An 18,932-nucleotide genomic window follows, 5' to 3' on the forward strand; every position below is an offset into this window, starting at 1 on the left:
GAAAGAAAGAAAAGAAGAAAAGAAAAGAAAAGAAGGAAAAGAAAAGAAAAGAAAAGAAAAGAAAAGAAAAGAAAAGAGAAAAGAAAAAGGAAAAAAAAGAAAAGAAAAGATTATCACAGAAAATCCTTAAAGCATTGTATACTTGAAGATGTATTTACACTTTGTCATACCTTCAAGACAAGTAAGACAATTAAATTTTAGAATAGTGGTTTCAAAACATCTTTTATCTACAGAATTTTGACCAAATGAAATCTTGCATGGTAGTTCGTTATATAAATGATATAAAGTAACACAACTCTGACTGATCTCTGAGTAGGGAAACCTACAGTGCAATTTGATTTAAAAAAATCATAACTTTAATATATTTTGCCTACCTACTACTTTAATTAAAATTGGTATTCCAAAAGCTATATATTTAGTGTTACAAAATAGTAAGTTAATTTCCCAAAAAATGTAACAGAGACATCACAGGCATAATCATATAAAAGTAAGAATCAATTACAAACAAAAACCATGTTTATCATATAATCACAAGAAATACCAGTGACGTGCCATTTACTACCTAAGCAAGGTCAATTATCAATAGGGCATAGAAAAAAATCTGAAAAAAATAGGAAGATGCTAGTTATCATATAAATACTTCAAGATTTACTTATAAAGACTATTTGAAGATAAATGTTTAGTCTCAGTATCAAAATTTCTATTTTGAGTTTCAAAATAGGAGTAATATTCTACTATTTATTCTTTCACATGTAGTTACCAACTTCTACAATTTTTACATTCTCTAAGCCCTACAGATCCACCTATTTCCCACACAATTTTTACATACTCATATCCCACTGCCAGAATAAAGAATCTAAACTCAGAAATTTTCCTACAAACATCTCATAATAATCCAATAAAGGATGAACAAATCAACCTGGAATTTCTATTTATTTTTGTCTCACTATTGGACAAGGAGTGATAGCTTCACTTTGAACTTCAATTACTATAGTATAACAAATGTGTTTGCTGCTGAATTTATATGGGCTTATGGGCTCATAGTACCTTCAAGCAAAAAAGGTAATCAATTTCAATCTCTTTGTTTCACAGATTAAGGATACTAATGATCATGGGAGTTAATCTAGAACTAACTCATTCTGCACTCCATGATTATTCACTATCAACAATGAATCTTAATCATGTTTTGGCCGATACATCTGTCTACTCTACTTACATGAGAACTAGTGTTATATAAAATTCCATTTTACAGAGGGGAAGCTGCAGCACAAGGAAGATAATTCGTTTTTTGAAGGCCACCTATGGCCAGAGTCAGGTCTTTTGAGGCTTTGAGCACTTTGCTCCTCTTATAACTTGGCAGTAAAACCACCAATGACAGTGTCATAAAAATGAGTAAACAACAAAGCTGAAACTTAGGGGAATACAAAACTCGGGGGTTTCTTTTCAACTTGAATCTCTCTAAATACAAAATACCTTTAGGACTAACTTTAAATCACTTTAACAATTTATCTTTCAACGTATGCTTGCATTTTCAATATTATATACGCTAATTCACAAAGTACATTTGCTAATACATTTTTCAAGAGTAAGAAACACAAAGGTTAAGCAAAGCACTTGTTATGCTAAAAAAGTCAAAGATGACTAAGAAATTATACTTCTAGTCAATCTTTTGCTAAGGAAGTCTAGCTTCTTTTTTTTTATCACATGTTCATTGGGTACAAAGGTTAAAACATAGTGAAATGCGATCATATGACACTTTTTTTTTAATGGTGCTAGAAGAAACAGTAGATTCCTTAGGACACGAGTCTCAGAGACAAAAGAAAAAAGTAAAGGTAAGATCCTATATATATTTACAGGTTTGATTGGTGCTGAGTTTTTAGAGAAAAAAAGAAACTATAGGTTTGTTAATCTATATAAAAATCTTTAATAGGCGATGAAAGAGCAGAAAATATGATTATATCTTCTCAAGATCTACCTTAGAAATATAAACCTGGGAGCTGAAAAAATCTTTCCCAAATAAATTTATCATGTAATACAAAGTAATTACTTTTCTTTTGGGGAAAAAAAGGTTTCATATACCTAATCAAATTTATAAGATCTTTTTATTCAGAGCATTCTGAAACACTGAGGATTCTTAAAGTGACATTAACTTAAAAAAAAATTTACAAGATGAAAAAAGACCAAAATTATGAATAACTATGTTTGGGGAATGAAAAGATAGAAAGCATACATTTGATAGACTGAAGATGAAGGTAGGAAGTATATGAGAAAGCTGAAGCCTCTTGTCTCCCACAGTTTTAAGTCAATAGGTTATACCAATAGACAATGCCTAAATTAAAAAACCAAGAGATAGCAATATAAATATATACTTAAACATGTACATATACATAAGTATAGAGTCTTGACTTTCTTTTATGCACATATACTAAAATTTTAAAATATACAACCACTTCACTTGTCTTACAAGTTCTTTTCAATTGATCTAGAAACTACTGAGACATTCTAAAAATACTTTCATTTGCCAGGGGCTTTCCAGTTTGTTAAGATTACAATGTTGGAAAAAAAAGAAAAAAAGATTACAATGTTGGGAGGGTGTGGGAACATGTACTCGTTTCACATTTCATATATTTTAAGAAAAAAACAGATTTAAAAGGAGAAAAAAGGAAATCAAAATATCCTCAATGATCTCTAAAGTCCTTCTCCTACTAAGATGAAAATACTCTCTTTTCTATCAGGCCTGCGATATGAAAGCTACATGCATCACAATCTTGTTTTGGCCCCTCTTCATGCTATTATTATCAGAGGAAAGGCAGTCTTCTAAAACAGTAAGTTTTTACAGTCACGGTAGTGAAAATATTTCCAAAGGCATACTTTGTGTACAGTTAATAAAATATCCCAAGGCAATTCAAGCAAAAAAAAAAAAAATCTAAGCTATCAAAACTAATTGGTTAGCTATGTATATTCAAAATCTGTGATGTGTGAGCTAGATTCTAATTTGACAAAACCGGTTTTCATTTTATTTAAACTAAGTTTTTTTTTTTTTTTTTAACAGTTGGTTAAAGAAGTCTGTAAGTTTACACCATAAAATCTGAGATTAGTTGCAGGATATAAACACCATTTTTATTTTATTTTTTATTTTTTTTTAAAAATAATCTCCATGCTCAACGTGGAACTCAAACTCAGGACCCTGATGTCAAGAGTCACACATTCTACTGACCAAGCCAGCCAGGCACCCCTAAACACCACTCTTTAAAATGTAGGAAATATTTTGAAAAAAATCACATATTTATGAGGAAAATTACTGTTGTTGCATTATTATAACTAGGGAAATACTTCAATTGCAAAAACAGTCAAAGTAAGAACTATATTTCTGGATCTACAGCCACATAAGGGAAGAACTTCATGTTGCCTGGCTCTTAAATTCAATAAATGGTTCAATTTGTTAATAAAATAAATATGTTCTGGGGGCACCCGGCTGGCTCAGTCAGTACAGCATCTGATTCTTGATCTTGGGTTCATGAGTTCAAGCCCCCCACATTGGCTGAAGAGTTCACTTTAAAAAATATTAATAAAATAAATATTTTCTTTTAAAACACCAAGCTTTGGGCAGCCTGGGTGGCTCAGTTGTTTAGCGCCGCCTTCAGCCCAGGGACTGACCCTGGCATGGAGTCTCATGTCAGGCTCCCTGCATTGAGCCTGCTTCTCCCCTTGCCTGTGTCTCTGCCTCTCTCTCTCTCTCTCTCATATTAATAAATAAATAATCTTAAAAACAAAAACAGAAACAAACAAACAAAAAAACAAGCTTTAAGCTGTTAACCCTATATAGAGTTATATCCTGAGTATTATTTCTTATTTAATAGCCCTAGGTGTAGTGTTGGTAGCTCTGATTTTTAAAAACAAAAAATTTTAAAATAATTTAATTATAAATCACACACAAGTGATACACTATATACGTTAAGAGAATTATTTGCCATTTATTTCCATATATATATAATAGAATTATACCCATATTTTCTGTAAAAGTATAACAGAAGATATCTATATGATTAACTAGAATCTCTTTGCTCAGTTATATATAACAGAATTTCTTTAATCTTCAGTATTTCATCCCAGTGAGGAAATAAAAGTATTTGCTTTACTTTTTACACACTATAACATCAAAATATTAAAAAAGGAAATGTTTTTCTAAAACTATTTTCTTAAAAAAAAATAATAAAACTATTTTCTTCCAGGATTGCCTGGGTGGTTATACGTCCAACTCTTGATTTTAGCTCAAGTCATGATCTCAGGATTGTGAGATTCCCTTCTCCCTCTGCCCCTCCCCTCTAAAAACAAAACAAAACAATCTTCCAATGTCTAATTTCCTGCATATGAAAATTTGGCAGATTCTGTTAATATTTTTCCTGATTAATGCATTTCTCATTTTTTTCTTTTTTAGGAAGTCAAATATAATTTCACTGAAAAGAATTATTCTTTGATTCCAGCGGATATCAATAAAAATGTAACTATACTTGATCTCAGTTATAACCAAATTACTTTGAATATTATAGACACAGGGGTTCTACAGACATATATTTTACTCACTGAACTCTATTTGACTGAGAACAATGTCACTATGTTATATAATAATAGCTTTGGTAACCTCTCCAATCTAGAAATTTTAAATATCTGTAGAAATTCCATCCACATAATCCAACAGGGTGCATTCATGGGCTTAAATAAACTAAAACAGTTACATCTCTGTCAAAACAAAATATCTCAGCTGAGTCCTGACATATTTGTGCCTCTAAAAAACCTGATACTTCTGAATTTGCAAGGCAATTTCATAAGCTATTTTGATGTACCACAATTGTTTCATCTGGAATTAATAATTTTATATGGAAATCCATGGAACTGCTCTTGTAGTCTACTGAATTTACAAAACTGGTTGAACACATCAAATGTGACACTAGGTAAGTTTTTATTATTTAAATTAATCAAAACCAAAATGTGATTGATTATATCATTCTACCTCAGGAAAGTCTCTCACTTCATGTTTTAAAGAGAAAGAAACTATTCCTGTATAAGGGAAGCAGACAGAAACCCTGAAAAATACTTGTTGAACAGATATCCTTCCTCTGCCTTTTAGGGGGAAAAAAAGAAGAAAAGAAATTTAAATGTTCTGTATAATGAGATGATACTGTCACTTCATGTATTAAGCTTACAGTTTAAATATGAATTCATAAGAGAATTTTTTAAGGCATTTCTTTTTCTTAGGATAAAAACAGATGTCCTATTTTCTTAACTGCAACCATGCACTGCCTGAGATCAATTTCTACCACAATCTTAATCATAGCATCTTTATTAACACAAACCAAACAATAGATACTGCACTTAAACTATATTTGTAAAATAACTTAATAAACAAGAAGGTGAATCTTTCCCTTCCTGTGTTGCTAGGCAAATACAAGAGTTTCTTACTAATAATCTTTAATAATGACAGGTAGATATACCAAAAAATTCTAGGTAAAAATAATTATTAAATGCTAGCCATTAGAACTTATTAATAATAACAATCCTATTTTCCATAATAAATCTTATTCTGATTTACTAGAAAATGAAAACGTCACCACGTGCATCCACCCAGGTATCCTGAATCACTACAGTATCAAAACAGTACCTTATAATGCTGAATGCTACTCAAAATTTCCTCCACCTATAAATGAAGATCTTTATAACCACTTTCACTTCATTAGCAACTCAACATTCAATAGCTCTTTGAACAACTTAAAAAATTCAGGTAATGTACTGGCTTTGAATATTAATATTGCTGAAGGTAGTATACTAAATTAACTGAAGTAGTTCTGATTATTTTCTGAATTTTAAATTCCTAGAAACAATGTAAAAGAAAAATTCCTTAACAAAAGATTTACAAAATACTAAGTTTCCAAACTAGGCTTTCCTAGTTTTCCATCCAAAGATTTACAAAATACTAAGTTTCCAAACTAGGCTTTCCTAGTTTTCCATCCAAATGCCATTATGCAACTTATTTAACTTCTTTGGGCCTTATTTTTGACTAGTTAAGTCACAATTCTATTTAATAGGTATAAATGAATAATATTCTTTGGTAAAATGATAAACAATACCTGCAAAGACAAATAGTTATTTCAGGAAAAAAAAAAGGTATTTTTTAACCACACTATTTAACACCTTTATTATAGTTTTAGTAACTTTTGCTTAAAGAAAATTATATGTTTATTTCTAATACCATCATTATGGAGTTATTAGGACATATGATTAATGATTATTTTATTTTTGTCAATTTAACATAATCAATCTCTCTTGCTTTTTCTCTCTCTTGGTGTTCCAATTCAGAACGTAAACTTCTTGGAAAAAGTTGGGCTCTTCTTGTTGGTGTGGTAGTTACTGTACTGATGACTTCACTCCTCATTTTTGTTGCTATCAAATGCCCAATATGGTACAATTTTCTGCTTAGTTACAATCATCATCGCCTGGAAGAGCATGAAGCAGAAACCTATGAAGATGGTTTTACTGGAAATTCAAGTTCTCTTTCACAGGTTCCAGATACAAACTCTGAGGATACTACAGTAATATTTGAACAACTACATTCATTTGTGGTAGATGATGATGGGTTTATTGAAGACAAATACATAGATACTCATGAATTACATGAAGAAAATTAATTCCGTTCAATGTTTGATTTTTTAAAAATGTTATAAGTTCACTCACAGTTTAGACATAAACGGAGATTAAGCATGTGACATACCAAACTGTAGCTAGATTTTTTTTTTTTTGCTAGTAGACTTTTATATTAATTGTAACACATGAGTATCATAAAATGATGTTTTTATCATTGGTATTGAGTAAGGAGGTCCAAATACAGTAACAGTGATAATACTAGCATTACTATTTTCAGCAGTATTCAGACCATATATCCTAATAAGGAAAAGACCTAAACTATTCATTAATTAAAATGAACTGATTCTAATATTAGCCCAGATATTTTATGTAATACATATTAAATTATATTAAAAGTTTTACTGATTGGAATCAGTAAATAATAAAGGTTTGGGGGGGTGCCTGGGTAGCTCAGATGGTTGAGTATCTGACTCCTGGTTTCAGCTTAGGTCATGATCTCAGGGGCCCAGGATCAAGCCCCATGTTGGGCTCTGTGTTAGGTGCAGAGTCTACTTGGTCCTGTCCCTCTCCCTCTATTTCTCCCCCTGCTCATATTCTCTGTCTCCATCTCTCCCTCAAATAAAATCTTAAAAAATTTTTTTTTAAATAAAGGTTTTGAATTTGTCAAAGTGAAAAAGCTTAAACATACAACACACTAAGACTGATTTTTTGCTCGCAGAATGAATTTATGGAATTGGAAAATATTTAAATGCTTCCTGAATTAGCACAATAAATTTTCTGAAAATTTAGTACTAACTTAAGGTATAGGTACAATGTCCAAGCACAATCTTAATAAGTTACTACTTCTTTCAAATATAGGGATCCCTGGGTGGCGCAGCGGTTTGGCGCCTGCCTTTGGCCCAGGGCGCGATCCTGGAGACCCGGGATCGAATCCCACATCAGGCTCCCGGTGCATGGAGCCTCCTTCTCCCTCTGCCTGTATCTCTGCCTCTCTCTCTCTCTCTCTGTGACTATCATAAATAAAATAAAATAAAAAGTTTAAAAAAAAAATATAAAAAAAAAGACTGTGACCATAAAGGAAGACCATCACAACTGAATAGTATGGTAGCTTCCAAAGTGGGTATTCCAAGTCTCCATGAATCTTGTTTTTAAAAAGCTATATTTCTGCCTCTCTTTGGGAGAGTTCTATTCAAATGAGTCTGTGCTGGAGTTGAGGAATCTTCAGTTGGTCCATGGACAGCTGTTTGGGATCCTGTAGATAGAGCAGTGTTTCCCAAATTGTTTATTCTAGAATATTAGTTTCCAGGGAAATGCTCAAAAATATTGAGAGAGAGAAAACAGTACACGGTCAAAGTACTATAGAATTACTATAGGAAATACTGAGTTTAAACACGATTTATTCAAGATTCTAACAAACTAAAATGCTCTCTGCCCTTCAACAACTAAGCACTAAGAATTTTTCAAACATACTGGACAACAAAACCCTTTCTTCGAGGTATGCCTACAAAGAGTCCATAGCACAATAATAGTCCAAAAAACGTAGTTTGGACAACAATGATCTTGGGACTATAACAGGAAGAGTCTAAAGTTAATTATTTTGCTAATTCCTTATAATCAATTGGCTGTAGTCATAATTTTAAAAACTTAATGCAGAGTGGCATTAAAAATTGTAACAAAATCCATCATTTTTACCTTCCATGGTGTGAAAATTAAGTGTATTTACACCTTTTAGAGACTTCTAAAACACTATAATAAAATACATTTATAAATGAAATAATACAATGTCATATTTTCTTCATCACCATCATACAGGAAAGGGCATAGTGCCTAAAGGTCCATTGATTCAAATATAAAATAAAGACTGTAGGATTGAACCTGAGCTGAGGAGCGGGGAGATAGATATTTAAGTGTATAAAAACACTATTTTTGTGTATGTTGAAATTTCACTATAATAAAGTTTTTAAAATGCATATGTACTTGAGAGTTTCTCAGACTAAAAATAATGTATATGTATGTTATATTCTGCAGAATAGTTATTTTAAAGGTTACCTCAATAGTAAATTCAGTTCAAATGTCTATTTAGGAAAATAAAAACTGTTTAGGATGACATACTGTCTGTGAAATAAGAAGACTCACTTATTTACAATGCATATTTGTGTTTATGGAAACATGTTTTCAATAAAGGATATAAGTGTTTTACATGTAATAGTTCCTACTAGAAGTGAGATAATTACGGAAACAAAATACATCTTTCTCTATCTGTTATTTTACCAAACTACCATTTCCTAATATGAGGCAAATATTAATATCTGAAAAATCTAGTAAAATGAAATATAATTATGAATGAACAAAGACTACATCTAATCTCTTAGGCCCCTTAAAATTGAACGTTAGCATGTGAAATTGAATTAAAGCTGAGTGTAATGTTATAGTAATATTTTAAAGGCTGTACTCTATAACTAACTTATTTTGAATAAATGTTCCATAATAAACCTGACAGTTTATCCATACTACACTAAATGGAAGTTTCCTTAGACCTGCCTTCTCAGGGTATGGCATTACCTGCTCCCGTTGAATGTGTAGCCAAGGAAGATCCTTGTCTCACTGAGATGTTGGCCCTCTGATTAACACATGAAATAAATCTATTCAGCTGGTGCATATAAAAGTAAATTTCATGAAAACAACTTGTGTTCTTAAATTTCTGCTTATGTCAGGAGAACCAATTATGTCCAGCCTCAATTACCAACTACAGATATTAAGAAACTGCTCACATTTCAGGACAAACTATCATATTTTAAGAACTCTTCCCTTAACTAAATGAACCAAATAGACATAAAAGCCTATGATAGTCTTAAATTTATAATCTGTGATCTATCTTTCTGGATGAAATATCTATAAAACAGGTTCATATATTTTTAAATCTGACCTAAGTATTATATAACTGTAGATAAATGATGAAATAAAAATTAGGACCTTAATCTGGAATGTGTTCAACAGACTAAGTTCATTATTTACTTTATAGGTACCTAGGGGAGTTATTTTATGCATGATAAATGATAAACACTTGCTGAGTGGTTTAAACAGAACAAACACAGCAGTAAAAAGTTTTCAGGTGAAAGCTTGGTCACCACGAATATAGAATTTTCTTTGTAAATAGAAGAGTTTTCCAGTATTTATAATTTTTAAGGTAGCACTTTATAGCATCAAATGATAGATAAAGAAGAGGTTCCTTTGTTTTTAATCAACAGAAAAAATTGTATTATCTTTCAAATGTTTTATCATTACATATTAACAATTCAATTCTTCACCAATTGTTTTCCCTATATGCATAAGTAAAAGGACAGTATATTTGGTGTTACAGAATGTCAGTAATTTGGGTTATTACCCTTGCTCTCAGAGATTAATACTGATAAAATTCTGAGACAAAATATGTACAGGGTGAATGTATACAAAATAGTATATTTGGTGTTACAGAATGTCAGTAATTTGGGTTATTACCCTTGCTCTCAGAGATTAATACTGATAAAATTCTGAGACAAAATATGTACAGGGTGGGTGTGTACAAAATAGCTTATGTTTGCACTGCCTAGACAATATTTAATTAAGGCCAAAAATCAATGAATAATCATGTTAACTACCATTATTATCTGAATATTTACGTCCCTCCAAAATTTGTATTGAAATCCTAGCCCCCAAAGGTAAATGGTATTAGTAGGTGGTCTCTGGAAGGTGATTAGGTAAGGAGAATGGAGGCCTCATGAATAGAATTAGTGCCTTTATAAAAGAGATCCCACAGACCTCCTTCTACCATGGGAGTATACAGGAGGGGATACCTAATATGAACAGAAAGAGGGACCTCACTAGAATGGGGACCATGTTGGTGCCTTGAGCCCAGCCTCCAGAACTGTTAGCAATAAATTCCTGTTGTTTATAAGTTACCCAGTATGTGGTATTTTGTTATAGCAGCCCAAATGGACTAAGATAACTATATCACATCTACCTATTACCTTTGTAGGCCTTTGTCACTGCCACATTGCCACTTATTACCAGAGTCAAAATTATTTGCTATCTGGTCTTTATATAAAAAGATACCTTTATGTGTATATATATGCATTAATATAACAATTAATTATAAATTAATAATTGAATACTGAAATAATGTAAATAGCTCACTAATAAAGTGACTTTTATTAGACTGGGACTTGAATTCCAGAATTCAAACTAGTTAAAAGCTCTGGTTAAAATTATAAATGGTAGAGATGAACATATTCTTATTCATCTTAAAATTTAATATTACTCGAAATAGAAATGTTATTTATCTAATCTATGTAATAATCTTATTTATCCAGGATTTGGGTACTTAATGGCAAATGATAGTAATTTTATTTATATAAGACTTGGGTACTTAATGGTAAAATAAAAATAATAGATGTGTAACCAATAACATTTGTATTCCACATATTCAACTTTTTAAAATAAAATGCAAGGGAAGGGGTGCCTGAGTGGCTCAGTTGGTTGAGCATTCATTCAGTTTTTTTTTTAAAGATTTATTTATTTATTTATTTATTTATTTATTTATTTATTTATCTATCTATTTATTTATTTATTTATGATAGACAGAGAGAGAGAGAGAGAGAGGCAGAGACACAGGAGGAGGGAGAAGCAGGCTCCATGCCGGGAGCCCGACGTGGGACTTGATCCCGGGACTCCAGGATCGCGCCCTGGGCCAAAGGCAGGCGCTAAACCGCTGAGCCACCCAGGGATCCCCTCATTCAGCTCTTGATCTTAGCTCAAGGCTTGATCTCATGGTCATAAGTTTGGGCCTGCATTTGCCTCCATGCTGTGTGCAGAGTCTACTTGAAAAAAAAAAAAAATGCAAGGAAAAAAAAGAGAAGATTTATAAAGAAATAAATGACTTCAAAATTAAACTAAGAAATGTTTGATTTCTAAATGGATTGTACTTACGCTTGTCTTTCAGTAAATATGATATCCATACTTTGTGTTTCTCGATCATTTTGAGCTTTAAGCTGAATAAAGATTTAATACAGAAGTTAGTGATAAAAAATTACCACTTAACTTTAAAAGTTATTGTGATCATGAACTAATTGAAAGATTATTGTAATAATCCTAATGCCACATGCAAAATTTTTTTAAAAATACAGTATCTATTTCATTTGACAAACTACTACCCTGAAACAGGAAGTCTTTCATAGGTAATATAATCTCACATCAAAGATATTCATTATTCTTCAGTGATCAAATAATCCAATATAAACTTAATTTATATAAATAGAATTTCTAAAATTTATTGGGTGTCCAATAGTTCATTAGTAATACGTTGGTTTTAGACCCAATACAAAGTTTTATCCTTAAACAGAATTTTACCTGAGTACTCCTACTTGACTCTACTGTTCATACTCAGCCTAGAATTTGGTTCTTCCCCAAATAATTGACAGAACACATAAAGAAGTTTCCACATTTTACATGCAGCATTAAAACTTTTTTTTTTCTTAAAGATTTTATTTATTTATCCATGAGAGATACAGAGAGAGAGGGAGGCAGAGACACAGGCAGAGGGAGAAGCAGGCTCCATACAGGGAGCCCGATGTGGGACTCAATCCCCAGACTCCAGGATCACACCCCAGGCCGAAGGCAGGCGCCAAACCGTGGAGCCACCCTGGGATCCCCAAAACTGTTTTTTTAAATTGGGAATTCTCATGTGTTCTAAAGTTAAGACTAATTTAACTTAGTCTAAAGTTAAGTTAAATTGGGGTTTAGAAAAAAGTCTAATTTAGAAAAAAGTCATTGTAGAAATTCTAGTCTGATTATGTAAGTTAGAAGCTATATAAGTTATATAAAAGTTGTATAAATAAGTTATAGAAACTATAAACTCTATGTAGGTTATTTTCTTCCAAATGTTTATAATCAAAAGAAGTTAGCTCCTAACATTTTTTCATCTACCAAAGACTCAAAGAACATTAAACACCAATTCTCATTTATCAGTCAAGAAGTAGGGTTATATATGGCATCATAAGGTAAACATTCATTATTCTCTCTCACTTAAAAAATGTTATAAAGGTTACCTTATATTTCCAGTGAGTACTTAGCTGCTTTTGTGCAAATGTTAAACCAAAAGTATTCCATAAGTTGGAATACTTAATCTGTATACAAGGAATATAGATGAGACTCCCTAACACTGTGGTGTGAGACCAGTTCAACCTAGCCTTGTAGAAAGACACTAAAGTATCCATTAGGGAGATCTGACAAACAGGAAGAAATTTAAAAAGAGCAACCTAAGGGGCATCTGGCTGGCTAAGTAGTAGAGCATGCAACTCTTGATCAGGATGTGAGTTTGAGCCCCACACTGGATATAAAGATCACTTAAAAACAAAATCATTAATGAAAAAAAAGCAACTGAAGGAACTCAATTATAATAGTGGCATTTAAGATCAGAGTAATACCTATCTGTAAGGTGTGCAAAGTTTTATCAAACTATTTCTAGATACAACTTTGTAGTGGAGGACATGATCTACTTGGTCTATTGCTTATACTTATAAATTTTCTTACCATGTTGTAATCATTCATCACTTCTTCCATTTCAGTATTGGTATTAAGTTTATCTACCAACTAAAAACAAAGATACAAAAAAAAACCACTCTGTTAGTCTTTATAAATTTTCTCTATAATTCATAAGGGGTATCTAATCTTACAAACAATGAGTAGTCATTTAAGTATTAATACAAATATTTTATCTTCTAAGATAAAAACAAATATTGAGCTAAGTATATACTATGCATTTGGCCAATCAATAAATCACATTTTTAGGGGGCAAAGTGAGCAGTAATAAACTATTCTTCCCTCAGACTGTACATTGAAGAGCTCTGCCTGCTTTGAAAAGATGTCTGGACTTAAAAGAAGTGTCTAAAGAATACAAAAGTTTGGGGAACATGTGTCTGTCTGTCTTTTCCTCAGCAGAGAGGGTACTAACAGAATTATAAACAGAATTATATTATTTTTTTTTTTTTAATTTTTTTTATTTATTTATGATAATCATACAGAGAGAGAGAGAGAGAGAGGCAGAGACACAGGCAGAGGGAGAAGCAGGCTCCATGCACCGGGAGCCCGACGTGGGATTCGATCCCGGGTCTCCAGGATCGCGCCCTGGGCCAAAGGCAGGCGCCAAACCGCTGCGCCACCCAGGGATCCCCAGAATTATATTATAATTATATAATATTATGATTATAAATATATTCATAACTATAGTAATATGATTGTAATATAAAAGTTTGGGGAACGTGTATCTGTCTTTTCCTCAGCAGAGAGGGTATTAACAGAATTATAAACAGAACTATAATTATATAATATATAATAATTAATATTATATTAACATATAATTGTAATATAATATATAATAACACAATATAATTATATAATTATAACATAATTATATTTTTAACAGAATTATATTATACCAGTAAAAATGCAAAATTATTTTCTTGGTCTTCCAAAAAAAAAACCAAAATACAAAAAAACAACAGGGTAAGGCACCATCAGCTTACTTATACCAGTAAGCTTATTTCAAAAAATTAGGCAATGATAGAAATAGCTAACATATTTACCTGTGACAAACATTATTCTGGCCTGTTGACTATATTCACTTAATTTTAATAATTACTCTACAAAGTAGATACTATCCACATTTTGCATAAAGAAATTTAGCAAGCTGAAGAGCCAGAATTTAAACAGGAAGGCTACTAAAAGCAAACTATTTGGATATAACTGCACCTAAAAAACTAAGCTTTATTAATGTACTATGTATTAGTATATATCCTATTTCACTTGATAAGAATAGTAAGTGCCACTAAAACCTAACATTCTCAAATGTTTTTCTATGTGTTAGATATGGGCTAAATGTTCTCCTTATATTAGTTCATCATCCTACAAACAACATATTTTACACATTATTATATTATCATACTAAGTAATTTACCTAATGCATTCCACTACAACTAAAAAATGGCTTTTATCTAGTATCATTTCATATAATACAAAAAGCTTTCTCGAATTTAAGACAAAACATTTACTAAAAAAATTGCACTGAATACTAGGCTCTACAAATTGTTCATTATGGATTATACAGTCCAACGTATTTGAGAATTACAATATATTCCATTATCAGCAAAATTTGTTTATGAGTACAATATAACAATATCAAGTAGGTACAGCATAATTTACCTAGCCATTATGGTAGAATGTTTTGTACTTTATGTAACACTATAAAGTGCACTAACATTCTTATCATAGAAGTCCCAGAAGAAGAGAGAAAGGGCTGAAAACTTCCCTAATCTGGAAGGAAACAAATATTCATATAAAAGGTGTAGAGAACATCCATAAAAAAAATCAACAAAAGCAGGTCAACACCAAGATTATCATAGTAAAATCTGCAAAATACAGAGATAAGGGAAAAAAATCCTAAAAGCAACAAGGAAAAAGAAATCCCTAACTTAAAGGGGAAGACAAATAAGGTTAAAGCAGATCTACCCACAGAAACTTGGCAAGCCAGAAAAAAAGTGGCATGATAAATTTAAGTGCTGAATGGGAACAACATGCAGCCAAGAATACTTTATCCAGCAAGACTGTCATTCAGAGTTGAAGATACAGTGTCCCAGATAAACATAAAACAAGTTTGTGACCACTACACCACCCCTGTAAGAAATATTAAAGGAGACTCTTTGAGTGGGGAAAAAAGACCAAAGGCAACAAAGACTAGAAAGGAATAGAGAAGATCTTCAGAAATAACAATTTAACAGGTAATAAAATGGCACCAAGTGTCATATAACCATTCTGAATAAAAGTGGAGTAAATGATCAATCAAAAGACAAAGGGCATCAGAATGGGAAAAAAAAAAAAAAAGACTCACCTATATTCTGCCTATAAGAGACTCATTTTAGACTTAAAGACCCCTGCAAATTCAAAGTGGAGGGATGGAGAACAATTTACCATGCAAGCAGATATCAAAAAAGAGCTAGAGTAGCCATACCGAAACTAGATTTTAAACAAAAGACTGTAACAAGAGATGACAGAGGGTAGTATATCATAATTGAGCAGTCTACCCAATAAGAAGATCTAACAATTGTAAATATTTATGCTCCCGACTTGGAAGCTCCCAAATGGACAGAACAATAACAAACATAAAAAAAATTGATAACACCACAATAATAGTAGGGGACTTTAACACCCTACTTGCAGCAATGTACAGATAATCCAAGCAGAAAAGCAGTAAGGAAACAACGGCTTTAATGACACACTGGCCCAGATAGACTTAACAAATATATTCAGAACATTCTATCCAAATGCATCAGAATTCACATTCTTTTTTCAAGTGCATGTGAGACACTCTCCAGAATAGATCACATATTGGGTCACAAATCAGGCCTCAACAACTACAAAAAGATTGAGATAATACCATGCATATTATCTGACCACAGTGCTATAAAACTGGAAGTCAACCACAAGACCATTAAGAAAAACTTTGGAGGGGGGCCGCCGGAGTGGCTCAGTAGTTGGGCATCTGCCTTTGGCTCAGGGCATGATCCAAAGGTCCTGGGATCGAGTCCTGCATCGGGCTCCCCTCAAGGAGCCTGCTTCTCCCTCTGCCTATGTCTCTGCCTCTCTCTGTCTCTCATGAATAAATAAAATCTTTGAAAAAAGAAAAAATTTGGAAAGACCCCAAATAAATGGAAGTTAAAGAACATCCTACTAAAAAATGAATGGAAAAAAAAAAAAAGAATGAATGGGTTAACCCGGAAATGAAAGAAAAAACTTTAAAAATACATAGAAACAAATGACAATGAAAATTTGATAGTCTAAGACCTTACAGATGCAGCAAAAGTAGTCATAAGAAGGAAGTATATAGCAAGATAGGCCTACCTCAAAAAGCAAAAAAAAATCTCAAATATACAATCTAATACACATGTAAATACATACATAAGGAGTTAGAAAAAATAAGGCAAATGTGAAGCCTAAAGCCAGCAGAGAAAGGGAAATAATAAAGATCAGAGTAGAAATAAATGATACAGGAAACAATATAGGTTGGTGAGGATGCGGAGAAAGGAGAACGCACTGCTGGTGGGAATGCAAATAGGTACAGCCACTCTGGAAAACAGTATAGAGGTTCTTCAAAAAGTTAAAATAGAAACTACCATATGACCCAGCAACTGCACTACTAGATATTCACCCAAAGGATACAAAAGCACTGATTCAAAGGGCACATGCACCCAGGTGTTTATAGCAGCTTTAGCAACAGCACCGAAACTATGGAAAGAGCACTAATGCCCATTGACTAATGAATGGATAAAAAAGATGTGACAAAGACACACATAAAATGCAATATTACTCAGCCATAAAAAAATAATGAAATCTTACCATTTGCAATGACATGTATGGAGCTAGAGTGTATTACTGCTATGCAAAATAAGTCGGTCAAGAAAGATAAATACTGTATGATTTTACTCACATATAGAACTTATGAAACAAAACAGATGAACATAGGGGAAAGAAAAGAAAAGAGAGAGAGGGAAGCAAACCATAAAGGAGACCCTTAACTATAGAGAACAAACTGAGGGTTGCTGGAGGGGAGGGGGGTGGAGGGCAGGTTAAATGGGTGATGAGTATTAAGGAGAGGACTTGTTGTGATGACCACTGGGTGTTATATATAAGTGATGAATCACTAAATTCTACTCTTGAAACTGATACATTACACTGTATGTTAACTAACTAGAATGTAAATAAAAATTGAAACATAAAAAAAAAAAAAAGACGACGATGACTGGCAGAATACATATTGATCTGTTAAACCAAATTATCTCTGGGGAGGGCAATGAGGGAAAAAGCAAAATGGTATTTTAATCTCTAACTTTTTCTGTTTTCAATCTTTTACAGTAAGCATGTATTTGTGTATTATTTGGTATTTAAAATAACACATTTTTAAAGCAGCAAAAACCAAAAAAAAATGTTCAAAAAAATTTTAGAACAAATACCATGTTGTAGTCTGCTAGTTGTCCTTGAAACTCTTTGATTTCAACAGCTAAAGTTTCAGCTCTGTAAGCATAAAATACATTTATAAACACATAAATAAGAAGTGAATTATAAACATTATTTAACTATGAATTCAGTATTAAATTTCTGAAATATATTACATTAAATGTTGCTTGTAATAGGAAAGATCTTGTATAATTTTATCTCCAAAATCACTTACCTCTTTTCATATGACAAATATACTGAATTCTCTTGATTGTACATTTCTATTTCTTTCTGAAGTTTATTAATTTCCATTGTAAGTTCACTTATTTTACTTCTAAATGAAAAGAAATTAGAAAGTCAGTAATACTTCTAATCCAGAAAAGAGCCTTTCTAGACACACAAAACAAACTTCTCATACATGTGTAACATTATAAATGGTTTTATGAAATTTCCCTAAAGGAAAAACAATTTATGTGGCTTATTTGACTAAGAATGAGGAATATCCCAACTTTGATAAGAAACTAAAAGAGATTCTCTAATCATTAAGATGAAATATGACCAGAATATAAGGCTGGTCAAACTAACAATCTTTAGACAGAAGCAGATGCCTTAATTGTCACTCTTAAACCACCGGCCATCCTCTAGGACAGGGCTTCTCAAAAGCAGCACTATTGACATTTTAGGTCATTAAAGAATACTCTGAAGTATTCTGAAGAATACTCTGAAGAATACTTCTTTACTTCAGGGGAAGGGTCTATCCTGTGCACTCTACGAAGTTTAACTATATCTGTAAAAGTTGTCAGTAGCACAACCCGTCAATCCCAAGTGTGACAACCAAATTATTTGTCTAAAAATTGCCAAATATTCTCTAGAGAGCAAAATCAGTGCCAGTTGAGAACCACTGCTATAGTCAAACAATTACATAAATAGCTAGAACTATTTTTTTATGCAGAAACACAAATCATAGAAAAGCAAGGAAATGATGAAAAATAGTGCTATTTCTTTTCCTTCTTTTGATTTAAAAGTGGCTGGATATCAAGAGATGCTATACAACTAACATCCTATCTTTTTTGCTGATATTAGTTTAGCTTAATGCTAAACTTAATGGACTGATGGGGAAAATGTACACTTCTCTTTACTGCCTTCTAGAAGTTTGAGAATCATAAAGGATCCTGATATCAGAGAAATGAAAGGATCCAGAACTGAGAAAGAAAACAGTACTTTTAGGATATGATAGAAGAATGGATTACATGAAATGGAAGTAAGAGAGA

The 18,932-nt window shown here is 32.1% G+C and overlaps 2 protein-coding genes across 5 annotated transcripts in view; one reads left to right on the plus strand and one right to left on the minus strand.

Moving 5' to 3' along the window:
• Window positions 1-18,932, minus strand: part of IFT74 (intraflagellar transport 74) — a 107,810-nt gene that overhangs the window by 76,679 nt on the left and 12,199 nt on the right. For all 4 annotated transcript variants that reach the window (XR_005988827.1, XR_005988826.1, XR_005988828.1 and 1 more), the window contains exons 5-8: window positions 17,897-17,995; window positions 17,679-17,739; window positions 13,207-13,266; window positions 11,605-11,666 (exon numbers count right to left, since the gene is read on the minus strand). Coding sequence is in view for 1 of the 4 variants with exons in the window: in XM_041761193.1 (XP_041617127.1) it covers window positions 11,605-11,666; window positions 13,207-13,266; window positions 17,679-17,739; window positions 17,897-17,995 (282 nt within the window). In the remaining 3 variants the exon portion in view is untranslated. The remainder of the gene's footprint in view (window positions 1-11,604; window positions 11,667-13,206; window positions 13,267-17,678; window positions 17,740-17,896; window positions 17,996-18,932) is intronic.
• On the plus strand, window positions 1,722-8,845 carry LRRC19 (leucine rich repeat containing 19). The gene is made up of 5 exons (XM_041761194.1): window positions 1,722-1,832; window positions 2,736-2,825; window positions 4,439-4,952; window positions 5,594-5,779; window positions 6,355-8,845. Exons 1-5 carry the CDS (start codon window positions 1,740-1,742, stop codon window positions 6,681-6,683), a joined length of 1,212 nt encoding a protein of 403 aa, XP_041617128.1. The 5' UTR covers window positions 1,722-1,739; the 3' UTR covers window positions 6,684-8,845.

The sequence above is a fragment of the Vulpes lagopus genome, chromosome 7 (assembly GCF_018345385.1).
Source record: "Vulpes lagopus strain Blue_001 chromosome 7, ASM1834538v1, whole genome shotgun sequence".
Taxonomy (NCBI): Eukaryota; Metazoa; Chordata; class Mammalia; order Carnivora; family Canidae; genus Vulpes; species Vulpes lagopus.